At 42.3% G+C, this 14,378-nt stretch overlaps 1 protein-coding gene across 1 annotated transcript; it reads left to right on the top strand.

The window, feature by feature from the left end:
• Positions 1-8,248: 8,248 nt before the first annotated feature.
• TSPYL4 (TSPY like 4) lies at positions 8,249-12,490 on the top strand. Its single transcript, XM_045865360.3, has one exon. It carries the CDS (start codon positions 8,342-8,344, stop codon positions 9,584-9,586), a length of 1,245 nt encoding a protein of 414 aa, XP_045721316.1. The 5' UTR covers positions 8,249-8,341; the 3' UTR covers positions 9,587-12,490.
• The last annotated feature ends 1,888 nt before the right edge of the window (positions 12,491-14,378 follow it).

The following is a 14,378-nucleotide window of genomic DNA, read 5'->3' as shown; positions in this document are numbered from 1 at the left end:
CAGCAAGGAGTCTGCTTCTCCCTCTGACCCTCCCCACCTCATGCTTTCTCTCTCTCTCAAATAAATAAATAAAATCTTTAAAAAAAAAAAAATACCAGGAATTTCCATGTATGCTTTCATGTTTGTAATCCTACAATCTTTGTATCACTATCCCCATGTGATAAGGAATTAAAGGTGTAGCAAATTGAAGTGTATTACCCTAGATGTGAGTAACACAGGCTGTATTCAAGCAGGGTTTCTCATTTCTAGCTACAGCACATCCCACTATATTGCAGCAACCTACAATTTTGGCACAAAAACATATGTAAAATCCTAATTAAGTATAAATTTATTAGCCTTAAAGTTATTCCCAATCTATTCATGAATGGCTTTATAAAGGGATGTATTTTCTTGCTCTATCAGATTATAACTATTACCTGTATTTAAAAATGCAGTTCTTGATATTTGCTGTCTGAATTAAACTGCTTGGTTTTACTTTTCTTTAGAAGAACAGAATTAGGGCACATGGGTAGCTCACTCGGTTAAACGTCTGCCTTCAGCACAGGTCATGATCCAGGGTCCCAGGATGAAGTCTTGTGTGGGGCTCTCTGCTCAACGGGGAGTCTGTTTGTCCCTCCCCTTTTGCCCCTCCCCCACCTCGTGTGCGCACGTGCCCTCTCTCAGATAAATAAATAAAATCTTAAAAAAAAAGAGAACAGGGCACCTGGGTGGCTCAGATGGTTAAGCGTCTGCCTTCAGCTCAGGTCATGATCCCAGGGTCCTGGGATCGAGTCCCACATCGGGCTCTCTGCTCCTTGGGAGCCTGCTTCTCCCTCTGCCTCTCTCTCTCTCTCTGTCTCTCATGAATAAATAAATAAATAAATAATTAAAAAAAAAAAAAAAAAGAGAACAGAATTAGCTAAAGTAGTTCAAATGTTTTAATACACTTCTGGAATTTGGCTGCTGAAATGGTACAGAACTGTCAATATCACTGAGAAATGTGGAGAATGTGTATTTATTGAGATTTGAGTCAATTGGGTGATTAGTTATAACAGCACTTAATATTCGTCATCCTCTTCACCAAGCTCTAACTTCTCTTAGCACAGTAAAGAGTTGTTTTGAGATGGGTCTAGTTTATGGTGGTCTAGGTGCTGTTGTAGTCAGACTACTTCCTCCCTCTAGTGACCAGGAATGAGAATACCATATCATTCACAAGCATTTACAAACTGATTATCAGTGTATATATGGACTTCTTCCTGCGGTGTTCGGGAAATTTCCCAGTTATTTTGTTTATAAAATGAATGTAGGGGCGCCTGGGTGGCTCAGTTGGTTAAGCGACTGCCTTCGGCTCAGGTCATGATCCTGGAGTCCCGGGATCGAGTCCCACGTCGGGCTCCCTGCTCAGCAGGGAGTCTGCCTCTCTCTCTGACCCTCCCCCCTCTCATGCTCTCTATCTCATTCTCTCTCTCAAATAAATAAATAAAATCTTTAAAAAAAAAATGAATGTAGGTGTTACCAGTAATGTCATTAGGGACATTAGGGAAGCTAGATGTCCTGCAATGTGAGGGATAGTGCCCCATATAAAGTAATTACCCAGTGCTAAACATATAGATGAAAAATCCATTATTTAAGCCTAGAACCTAGCACCATTTTACATATGAGAACATTTTGCACTGTTATTCTTTTTTTTATTTTTTAAGTAAACTCCACCCCCAATGTGGGGCTTGAACTTAAGACCCTGAGATCAAGAATCACATGCTCCTGGGTGCTATATGTAAGTGATGAATCACTAAATTCTACTCCTGAAACCAATATTACACTGTATCTTAACTAACTAGAATTTTTTTTAAAAAATTATTTTTTTGTCAGATAGAGCACAAGTGGGGGGAGCGGCAGACAGGAGAAGCAGGCTCCCTGCTGAGCAAAGAGCCCGATGCAGGACTCGACCCCAGGATCTTGAGATTATGACCCGAGCCAAAGGCAGATGCTTAACTGACTGAGCCACCCAGGCATCCCAACTAACTAGAATTTAAATAAAAATTTGAAACAAACAAACAAACAAACAAACAAGAGTCATATGCTCTACCAACTGAGCCAGCCAGGCCCTCCTTCCTCCTCACGCTGTTTTAAACACTGTATTTTTTGAAAGCAACTTATTTTATTTTTTTTTATTCTTATGTTAATCCCCATACATTACATCATTAGTTTTAGATGGAGTGTTCCATGATTCATTGTTTTGCATAACACCCAGTGCTCCATGCAGAATGTGCCCTCCTCAATACCCACCACCAGGCTAACCCATCCTCCCACCCCCCTCCCCTCTAGAACCCTCTGTTTTTCAGAGTCCATCGTCTCTCATGGTTCGTCTACCCCTCCGATTTCCCCCCCTTCATTCTTCCCCTCCCACTACCTTCTTCTTCTTCTTTTTTTTTCTTAACATAGATTGCATTATTTGTTTCAGAGGTACAGATCTGAGATTCAACAGTCTTGCACAATTCACAGTGCTTACCAGAGCACATACCCTCCCCAGTGTCTATCACCCAGTCACCCCATCCCTCCCACCCCACCCCCCACTCCAGCAACCCTCAGTTTGTTTCCTGCGATTAAGAATTCCTCCTATCAGTGAGATCATATGATACATGTCTTTCTCTGTTTGACTTATTTCGCTCAACATAATACCCTCCAGTTCCATCCACATCGTTGCAAATGGCAAGATCTCATTCCTTTTGATGGCTGCATAATATTCCATTGTATATATATACCACATCTTCTTTATCCATTCATCTGTCGATGGACATCTTGGCTCTTTCCACAGTTTGGCTATTGTGGACATTGCTGCTATAAACATCGGGGTGCACATACCCTGAAAGCAACTTATTTCATCTACTCTAAATTCTATGGCTACCATACTGCTTGTGAGATACATCATCATTTAACATTAAGAATGAGAACGGTTGCCAAACTCTGACATAAAACTTTCTAATACTTACACTTTTTATTTTATCAACAATCAAGTGAAAAGGAATCTACAGAATGGGAGAAAATATTTGCAAACCATTTATCTGAAGAGGTTAATCTCCAAAATACATAAGGAACTAGCGATTCTAAGATATAGGCATCTGACTACTTCATCATGTCATTTAGTGTAGGCATGACCTTCTTCTTATTTCACTAAGTCTTTCCTCGCTTCTAGCTCTTCTCTCTGTCCCCCGACCCCAATTTACAAGATACAAAAATGGGAACTAAGAGGTTTAAATGATCTGTTAAATATGTTATTCTGGATCCTCTGAAACGCAGAATCAAGCTGAGATTAAAGATTTTTTTTTTTTAAAGATTTTATTTATTTATTTGAGAGAGAGAGAATGAGAGACAGAGAGCATGAGAGGGAGGAGGGTCAGAGGGAGAAGCAGACTCCCTGCCAAGCAGGGAGCCCGATGCAGGACTCGATCCCGGGACTCCAGGATCATGACCTGAGCCAAAGGCAGTCGCTTAACCAACTGAGCCACCCAGGCGCCCGAGATTAAAGATTTTATTAGGGGACTTTATTAGGGGAAATGCAAAGATTTTATTAGGGGAAATGACTGTGTCAGTGAGTGAAATGGGGAGGGAGCCAGAAAAAAGATGGAAGAGGCATTTGACCAGAAAGAAAATCTGATTCTGAATGAAAAAGAGAGCAAGAGAAAGTTGGGTGGAAGTGTCCTAGTCTCTTGTGCCATCCAAGGAAGATTCAGCAAGGCCAATAGGGAGTCCTTGAGCCAGCCAGAGTCAGCTGTCAGCTGAGTCCCACATCTTCTAGCAATGGTCTTGCCTTAGTTTCCTAGCCATACTCAGTCATTGGCTGGAGCAGCTCCTAGGAGGTATGGCCAGGATGCAAAGGAGGCTATAGATGCAGGGTGCAGCATTCAGGTTCCTGAACAATTACTCTCCTTGTATTTGGAAGACTGTGAGGTGCATTTTTGTGGCCACCACAACAAACTTCACACTGAATTGGTACCAAAGCCAGATCCACCCTTGATTCTTGCCTGCAAGAAATTCAATTAGACTAGCATCTTCTTTGAATGTGAAGGAAGCTGTTCTTCAGCCATTGTTTTCCCAAAAAGCAGGACAGCTTTCTGTTGGAAATGGCAATTTTGCCTGGCCCTGGACACACAGGGTCTGTCTGCTGATGATGCCTTTGTCTTGTCTGAGGAAGAGAAACGTTTCCATAGAAAGCTTCTGTTGCTGCTCAACTTAATTCTGGGCTTTGGAGCCCTGGAGAGGTGATTCAAGTCATAGGGACATGACGCCTTCCATAAGTTAAGGGTCATTTAGGGGAAACTGTCTGAAAATTCAGTATCTTCTGGCTGTAATGGTCCATGAAATAACTTTTAAAGAAAAGAAGGAAAAAAAGAAAGATGGAGATGGGGGTGAGGGAGGAGGAAAGCAACATCAGGAAAGCGACTTACAAGGAAGGTTCACCCACATTACAATATTGACCCATTACTCTGAGCAGTGGATAAAGACAGGTTGAGTGATCTTACTATTCCCATTTTTTTTTTTTAAGTAGGCTATACACAACTTAGGGCGTGAACTCACAACCCCAAGATCAAAAGTCGCATGCTCCACTGACTAAGCCAGCCAGGTGCCCCTAATGATTCCCATTTTATAAAATGTGGAAATTGAGATTAAAAAAGTTAAACCACTTGCCCAAATTTCCATTGCTCATGAAGGCAGAGATGCAAATGCAGCCCATGTCTTTCGCCCTCATCCAATAAGACTGGGTCTACACAATACCAATAAAGAAATAACAAATGAACTAAGGGAATGTTTTTTTTTAATTTAATTTTATTTTTTTTATTTTTTTGAGACAGAGAGAATGAGAGACAGAGAGCATGAGAGGGGGGAGGGTCAGAGGGAGAAGCAGACTCCCCGCCGAGCAGGGAGCCCGATGCGGGACTCAATCCCGGGACTCCAGGATCATGACCTGAGCCGAAGGCAGTCGCCTAACCAACTGAGCCACCCAGGCGCCCGAACTAAGGGAATGTTAACATCTGATGGATTGAGAACTGTTGACTTAATGGCATTGAATCCAGGATCATGAATTCTTGTTTCTCCTTTTAGTGACTGGGCACTTCCCTAACAACTGTTAGTATCTTTCTGGATGGGCAGAGGGGAATAGGACGATAAGATTTAACATTAAATTGGGATGGTCATATGGTCTTATTTCTAAGAAAGCGCCTTTGCATTTTATATGTTGTGTAGAATTGCAGACAATATAAAGAGTGAGTGTGCAGGTTCTTGAGTCAGATTACCTGGGTTCAGATTATGGCTCTATCACTGCTGTGTGACCGTGGATAAACCACTCAGTTCCTCTTTGCTTGAGTTCCTTCTGAGGTAATGTAAAATGGAGGTCATAATATTGTTACCTCACAGGGTTGTTCTGAGGATTAAATGAGATAACACATTTAGAAGACACTAAATAAATGTAGGCTATAATGAATATATAACCAGAAACCCTATCATTTTGAAAAGACAAACTTGTTGTTCAAGATTAACAACAGCGGATATTTCCTAAATTTTCCAGTATTTACTATACACTTTAGTAAAGTCATTCCTATTTGACTGTATTATATTTGAACTTTTGTTAAAGTCCTAGTCCTGTGGCAAATGAAAATTACCTCCTAGATTTTCATGGCATTTCCTGCAAATATTTTTCCATATGGTCGTGTTACTGATATATCTTTTTCTCTGTAGTGAGGCTTATTGCCAATTGCCAACAGAACAGGCTTTGTTGTGTACCCAAAATCCAATATTCTAATATGCAGATAAAATGATTCATACCTATAATATATATCCACTCAACCCAAAATAAAATACTAGCACAGTCATATTATTCATTTTGGTAAAACCTTTTAAATTTTTCATTTAAATCAAATAATCAAATTCATTGCAATCTTCAACGAGATCGTCACTAGGCTATACTACAGTAGATGCCAAGGAAGAAGCCACTACGCAGCCATCCTTGTCTAGCTGGGATGAGTAGACTGATCTGCATAAAACCACCAAGAAAGTTAAAGATAGAAGGTAAATTCTAATTTGCATGGCGAAGGTCATAAGAGCTATAGAAATTCAGAGGACTATCAGAATGGTAGGGTGATAAGGAAAGGTTATGCATAGGAGATGGGAAGAGGCAGTTTGGCAATTAATATCTCACCATGAGTGAGTTAACTTCTCTGTGCTTCCTGGGTCCTTGTTTATGAAATTAAATGCATTAAAATGCCTCAGGCAATCTACATGAGGTAGGCTTGAATGGAGTTTCAAGAATGGGCAGGTTATTATTAGTGGAAAATGATTCCATTGACAGGAATAATTAAAGCTAGGGATGGGGATATTTCAAGTAGTAGAGATAAAAATCTTTTAAAAAACTTGGGTATATGCAACGAGAAAAAAGGTTCACAGGTAGTAGCAGTGTTACCTAATTTTCTAATTTTCTGTTGCAAATAGCAAATTCTTTCTTTCTTGTACGGCAAAGGAACTTTCATTCAACATTTGCTGCTTGTCTGCTTCTTGGCTCAGGTTATAATCCTAGCGAATTAATCCTTCCACACTGCAAAGATTTCTTAATAAAGGAAACAAGGCAGAGTAGTGTCAAAGAATAACCCAAAGTCATAAAGTCATTTAATTATAGCACATTGTTTACTCATTTACAAAGAGGATAAATCAGTAGATTGATTTCACCCCACAGAGGCAAAATAGGTTTTTTAAAAGAGGAAAAAAAGGAGAGAAAAGTGATTGTAGTCTGAGAAGAGTGAATCTTGTTTGCACAATTTTTATGGGTTATCTGATTAGCTGCAGCAGTCAATCTGGACAGTCTGTCCTTGAGTAGGCTGATTAGGGGTACAAAAATACCTTAACTGTTTATAAATTCTCTAGTAAATCTTTGTGAGCTTAACTATGAAGCTGCATGAGAGGCTGTTTCTCTGTAATGTCTGCCAGTGTCTATCAGCACCTCATTCTTAGTTGCACAGGGTCTGCACTACTTCCCTCAATATACCTGCTACTTTTTTGTAAATCTGTTTCCCCTACATCCTTACTTTGCACTGGATCCTCTTCTGAGTCCTAATTTAAAAGTGATCATAATCTAGGGTGCTCTGTAGTGTAGTTTCTATTACGAAGAGTTATAAACATTTTTCTAGTATGAATTTAAGATGTTAAAAATATGCAAAATTTAAGTTTTCCTTCATTCTTGTATTCATCTAAGGATTAACACCAGTTTTTCCGTACTCCAGCAAACAAAACAACACATAGAACAGTACTGACATTACTGTTAGATGAATTGTATGAGCCAACTTGAAAAGAGAAATTTTAAGTAAATATTTTAACATTAACATTTAAATGTTACTTAAAATATTTTAATTTGGACAATTAATAGTTTCAGTGCCCCAAACAGTTGATTACTGCTTCCATCCTGCAGTAAATTATCACAGGGGCAAATTTTGGCAAATATTTGCTGGCTTCATGCCCACAGGCATTATTAAAGCAAGAACTCCTTTTAGATTAGGATTATGACCTGAGAATAAGCAACATATATGTACAATTTTGGAAATTAAAATCTGAGATCACGTCTTTTTCAATAATGCTTAAAGGCTAAATTTGCGTGCTCACAGGTGTGGGTCAACTCTAAGTAAGGAAAATACATTTGCTACTTATATTAGTTAAAAGTGAAGAGGTAATATTGTCTGACAGCTTCATAGGGGTTGCCCAACATACATAAATACATGAAATAATTCTTCATTATGTCGTTAGGATGAGAGAAGCCTCCCTTTCCACAGCTCCTAAGTTTTTAAATGAACACTTCTCTTAAGATGAAACTCTCCTCATCTCAATCTTTTGGTAATAGTCATGAATCTGTACATTAAAAAAAAGCAGGCATGTGAATTGCTGAGTCCACCTTCGCATCCACGGAAGGCCCTATGAGCTGACGGACTCGAACAATTACTTAACCTTTCTTATCTTTTAGGTAAATATTTTAAGAGAAAATTAACAGTGTAGGTGGCTTAGAAATGCATTCAGAGCCTTAGAAATACACATTAACACAATTCGCACATGTTTGAATCTGGTCTGCACCCAGTCACGTAAACCAAATCATTCCCAGACCGACGAAACTCCCGTCTTACCACACAAAGACAAAGGCATACCCTTGACCGTCGCAATCACAAGGCTCAGCGAATTCTCGCGCGATGTGACGACGCCGCTGCCGTGATGTCACCGGTTGCCATAGCAGCATCCCTCCCGAGCGGAAGAGAGGGGCGGTTTGGGGCGGAGCGCGTCTTCTGCGGAGGACAAGGGACGCTCTCCTCCTGCAGGTCTGCCTTCTACCAAAATGAGCGGCCTGGATGAGGGCAACAGTCTTCCTGTCGCTAAAGACTGCGACCTGGCTACTGGCGACCATGCCCCGGGACATCCGGACCTAAACCAGTGCCCGGGCGAGGAAGCCGAGGCGACGCCGGTGATGGCGGACACAGGTGAGGGCGGCTTGGAGACCGCCGCGGAGGGAGGCGCACCCCAGAACCCCGCTAGTTGTGCCCCGGTGCTCCGCGTTCGAGTTTTTGGGAGTCGCGGCCGCGTAGCGACCAGATCGGGCCAGAAAGAGGTTCTTGCCACGGAAGGTTTGGCAGCAGCCCCTGCCTCAGCCTCCGCCGCGGTGGCGACCGACAATAGCCAGGAAAATGGCTGTCCTCGTAGAGAGCCGCAGGGCCCTGCTGGGGAGAAGGCTCTAGAAGCCTGTGGCGCAGGGGGGTTGGGGTCTCAGATGATGCCTGGGGCGAAGGCCAAGGAAGTGACAAAAAAGTGCGCCGTTTCAGCGGCTGCGGAAAAGGAGGGAGGAGCAGAGGAGGTGGTGGAGGAAAAGAAGGTGATGCAGAAGGAAAAAAAGGTGGTAGGAGGAATGAAAGAGGAGACACGGGGCAAGGCCCCGAAGATCAATAACTGCATGGATTCTCTGGAGGCCATCGATCAGGAGCTGTCAAATGTAAATGCCCAGGCTGACAGGGCCTTCCTTCAGCTGGAGCGCAAGTTTGGCCGCATGCGAAGGCTTCATATGCAGCGCAGAAGTTTCATTATCCAAAATATCCCAGGTTTCTGGGTCACTGCCTTTCGGAACCACCCCCAGCTGTCACCTATGATCAGTGGCCAAGATGAAGACATGATGAGGTACATGATCAATTTGGAGGTGGAGGAGCTCAAACACCCCAGAGCAGGCTGCAAATTCAAGTTCATCTTTCAGAGCAACCCCTACTTCCGGAACGAGGGCCTCGTCAAAGAATATGAGCGCAGATCCTCTGGCAGGGTGGTGTCTCTTTCCACTCCAATCCGCTGGCACAGGGGCCAAGACCCCCAGTCCCATATCCACAGGAATCGGGAAGGAAACACTATACCCAGTTTCTTTAACTGGTTCTCAGACCACAGCCTTCTAGAATTCGACAGGATTGCGGAGATTATCAAAGCAGAACTGTGGCCCAATCCCCTACAATACTACCTGATGGGTGAAGGGCCTCGCCGTGGAATTCGAGACCCAGCAAGGCAGCCAGTGGAGAGCCCCAGGTCCTTCAGGTTCCAGTCTGGCTAACTGATGACCTTATGAGAAGCTCCTGCACAAGTCTCCTCACCACCTCCCCTTGAACCTATGCTTAGCCAACAGCATGCAGTCTTCTATCTGCTTTCTCTTCACACTGGAGTATTTTCTTTGGTTCTTCTAAATCCTCAACAATCAGTTGCAAGGTTGACTCTTATACGCTTGTGTTCTTCTTCCTCTGGACCTTCATGCTCTTCTGTATCCTGTTACATGTTCCAAGTGCATGGCCTTGCACTGCTTCTATGCCATGCACATGATGCTGTAGATAGATAGGCACTGCCTTCCTTTGCATGCCTTGAGCCCTGTCTGTGACCATGGTCTTTTCCCAGTTTTTTAAGTGGTTATCTACCCCAAAGAAGCTTGAAATACCTTTGCAAATAACTAGCTGGGCTTCATACTTAATGCGGACTGTCCTCCTGATACCCATGTACTGTATGTCAAGTTCTTTGAATTTCACTGCTGCAAGATGAAGCTGATCTAGATGATGCCAGCCGTCAACCCAAACTGGACATTCTGGCTACCACTGACTGGCTCCTAGCTGCCTTCCTGGCCTGTGCCATCCACCCAGCTGGTTATCTGGCAGAATAAGGGGGCTGGTGGGGGCTACGAGGCATGAATGAGGTAACAGATGAGAGGTGTTCAGTGTTACTGCATTGGTCTTCTTTTGCCTTTGGGCACTCTGCTTTGTGAACAGGTACTGGTGAGTATGACGGTCTGTGCTATGGCCCACCCAAACCTGCTCTCGGCCTTCTGGGTAAGCTTTGCAGAGGCACCACTGCCTGCTTCCTCAGCAACTATCTGTGGACTTAAGATCCCAGGCAGCACATAGGGAACTTCCCCTCAGACCCCCTACCCCATCAAGTAGTTATCTATAAACCCAATTGGCTGTTGGGCAGGTTGGGCAGTCATACACGATAGTGCCCAAAGCAAGGCTGGTAATGGTTCACTTCCAGCAGTTAGGCTTTCTGGGCTGTAGCCAACAAACACCCTTTATTTGGGCAACTTTGTTAGGTATCCCCCTCCTAACTCTTGCACTCATTCTCAGAATGACAGGATAAAGTTGCTAGGGTGGGGGCACTGAGGGAGAGGTGTTTCTGGTCTGTGGGGCCTCTTGTGTATCTGTCTCTATCTTTCTCTTCCCTCCCCCCACCACCTTGTTCTCTCGGCTTCCCTCTCCCACCCTTCCTCCCTCTCTGAAACAGTTACAGCTCAGAAACAGAAAACTAAACTGGCAAAAGCAGGCTTTTTGTATAATTTGCTCTCACCTTGTGTCCAGAGGGAGAAAGGTACTGTACAATAGACTCCAGATCTTTTAATTGTGCTCTTCTGCCCTCATGCCTCCCCCCTACTTCCTTTTTAGTAGGGTCTGAAAGGAGACCTGTAGGTTGTTTAGTTATGAGCAGTGTTCCTTTGGGCCAACTTTGATGACCCCACCCTTTTTCCCTGCCCACTTTCCAAAACCTGTGTTTCTTGAGTTTAGTTTGAGAAGCAGAGGGGAAAGACAGGGGGCCTCACAGTGATGGATTTAAGGCAGACCCAGAGTAGGGTGTGGTCTAAAGCAACCAAAACTTAGTTTCACTCTACTTTTTTAAACATGGAAATTTGGCGCGGGGGTGGGGGTGGGGGGTGGCCTTGGATCACTTAGAAATAACCCCAGGGCAGCATTTTGAGGGTCACCTCTGTCCTCCATTTTATTACTGCTTTGATGTCCCCGGGGCCTCCATCCTATGGCCTGGCCTTCCTGGCTCTCCCTCCTCCACTTCCGCATTTCCTTCCCTGCTTCTCTCCCCAAAACAGGGAGCAGGCTGCAGTCTACACTGTGGGAGATGCCAGGCTACCCTCCTAGGGCGGTATGGGGATGTGTGGTGTCTGGATTTCCAGGACAGGTTCCAGTAGGTGGGACAGCAGTGCCGTCAGGGCTGTCTTACTTGGGTGGTATATAGTGCTAGTAATGACTGCCTTTCTCCTTTTTTTTTGAAGGCCTTGCTCTAAGCTCTGAGTGTGTTTGGGAGGTCTGGGCACAGCAAGTGGGGAGGATGCTGTGGGCTGAGGAACCTGAAAGCCCAGAAACAGAAATGAACCTGCTGTGGAGTAGGCTTGGAAAGGCACAGGGAAGACTGGAACCCTGCAGGGTTGGGGATGGTGGGGAGAGTCCCTGAAGCTTTTCCCAGGAGAGGTGGGAGAATCAAAGTGGTTGATGTTTAAAGAGGATGCTTGGAGTAGTTTTCCCTAATTCCCTTGAATTCACCAGTAGATTTTTATACACAAAAATGCAAGTCTGGATGTTTTCTCTCTATTATTATAGGAGTGTTCTTTTCTATGTGGAAGATGAATGGTATATGCTGTATTTGAGTAAAATCCTATTAATTCCTTTCTCTATTTTTGCTTGCTGGCAAAATTGACATTTACAGGCCTGCTTTTTGCTTGTAATTGAGAATGTGTGCAAAAATATCAAACTTGTTCCTGTGCAGTATGACACCTGTGAATATTCATTAATATTATCAGCTTGTTCTGGCCTGTCTGTATATATAGTTCTAAGAAATATAATTTGAATGTGATCTTTGAAATTTTGCAAATTGTTGCTTTGTCTTGTGAAAGTAATCTCAAAAAGAAAAACATAACTCTATTGTCTTGATATTTCTTGCCCTAATAATAACGTTGTACTTGACATTTTATGTTCCTAACCTTAAGTGTAAGTACTTGTAGAATTGCTCTGTCAAACTAAACAAGGATCATTAAGTACTTTAGTCTTCTTTGTGCTCAAAGGAAAAATAAAGTCTGTCGCTCTGCTGTATTTCTTGTTTTCACCAAAAAATAAAAATAAAGTTCTGTGTTGTCTAGGCTAATAAAAGGTTGGGAATTCATTAAAGTTATCAAATTGTCACAGTAAGCATTTTCCTGAAGCTTCAAAAAAAAAGCCACCAAATTTCTAAGACATTTTTTTCTTGGAAAAGGGTAAATAAGAAGCCTAACTAACTGCATGCTCATGAACATAATTTTTCCTATTCAGCCAGTGCAGTTATTGAAGGTAATTGAAGCACCATTTCTTGATTTTAGTCATTTACTTAAAATACTGTTTTTAGTAGAAAACATTTTTGGCTTTTTAAGTTTTTATTTTAATTCCAGTTAATTAACATACAGTGTTATATTAGCTTTAGGCCTACAATATAGTGATTCAACAGTTTCATTCATCACCCTGTACTCATCTTAGCAAGTGCACTCCTTAATCCCTATTACCCATTTAACCCATCCCCTCACTCCCTCCTCTCTGGTAGCCATCAGTTTGTTCTCTGTAATTAAGAGTATTGTTTCTTGATTTGTCTTTTCCCCCCTTTCCTTGTTTTGTTTCTTAAATTCCACATATGAATGAAATCATAATGGTATTTGTCTTTCTCTGACTTATTTCACTTAGTGGAAAACTTCTTTTATAAAGATTTTTATTTATTTGACAGTGAGAGATACAGTGAGAAATACAGTGAGAGAGGGAACACAAGCAGGGGGAGTGGGAGTGGGAGAAGCAGGCTTCCTGCTGAGCAAGGAGCCTGATGTGGGGCTCGATGCGGGGCTCGATCCCAGGATCCTGGGATCATGACTTGAGCCGAAGGCAGCCGCTTAACGACTGAGCCACCCAGGTGCCCCTGTGGAAAACTATTCTTAATGCACCATTCTTGTTTACTACCTTTATGTTAACTGGTCTTAACTCTTTTCTCCGTGAGCTTAAGATAGACTTTTGGAAGAAATTAATCTTTGTGTATTCTGTAAGTGCTTAATTTCTTTTCCTACAAGTGTGTTGCTTTAAAAAGAATAAAAAAAATTGTGACACAGTGTCTAGAAACAAATGATCTCAGACATCTCAATCTAATTACCATTATGTTTTGCTGTTCAGCAGTTGTCACATGAAGGTTTGGAAGCTAAATACTTCTGCAATCTCTGGAGTTGAGGGAGCTATGGATATTGCAAGACCTGTGAAAAGGAATGGTATTTTTAGCCATCTAAACAAAAATTTTACATAAATGGCCCCAAATTATTATTAAACAGACCTGCTGACTCTTGATGCAATCCATACTTGGAAGTTTTACTTAAGTATAATTTTTTCTAGGCCTGGAGAACTTTAAGTTTTAGAGAGCTAGGTTTTCTTTGCAAACTCTACACCCAACTTAATCCTAAATTTTCCTTATAGTGTTCATTTTACCTTTTCAATTTAGTGATTGATTTTTTTCTGCATCAACCACTTGTGTCAAGCATTTTCTCTTATCCTTTTCTGGACATGGTCAGAAAAATGTCATTTTTGTTGCCCTTGGTTTTCAGCTTTAACCAATAGTATTCATTTTTCTAGTAGGTTGGTGCCCCTCGATTGTTAGATTACCATGGTTTCTGTTCTGTTTAATAAAATTAGACTCGGGCGCCTGGGTGGCTCAGTTGGTTAAGCGACTGCCTTCAGCTCAGGTCATGATCCCAGGGTCCTGGGATCGAGTCCCGCATCGGGCTCCCTGCTCTGCAGGGAGCCTGCTTCTCCCTCTCCCACTCCCCCTGCTTGTGTTCCCTCTCTCGCTGTGTCTCTCTCTGTCAAATAAATAAATAAAAATCTTTAAAAAAAAAAAAAATAAAATTAGACTCAATTAGACATTATGTAGGTTTCACTTTACTAGTCAGTTGGTTTACTCCTATATCCCTGTTCCATTTCTTTTCATTGCCTTGTTTTTCTTTCTCAATTCTAGACCCAAATAATTCCTTATGCAGACCTTCAAATCAGTTGCGAGGTTCTCTTGTCCTCTGTTCACCAAGG

This window comes from Mirounga angustirostris, unplaced genomic scaffold (genome assembly GCF_029215605.1).
Source record: "Mirounga angustirostris isolate CCGP_5_RB_7025 unplaced genomic scaffold, mMirAng1.0.hap1 SCAF_8, whole genome shotgun sequence".
In the NCBI taxonomy this organism is placed as follows: domain Eukaryota; kingdom Metazoa; phylum Chordata; class Mammalia; order Carnivora; family Phocidae; genus Mirounga; species Mirounga angustirostris.
Note: the sequence above shows the minus strand (reverse complement) of the source record. Positions and strands in the feature narration are given on the sequence as shown.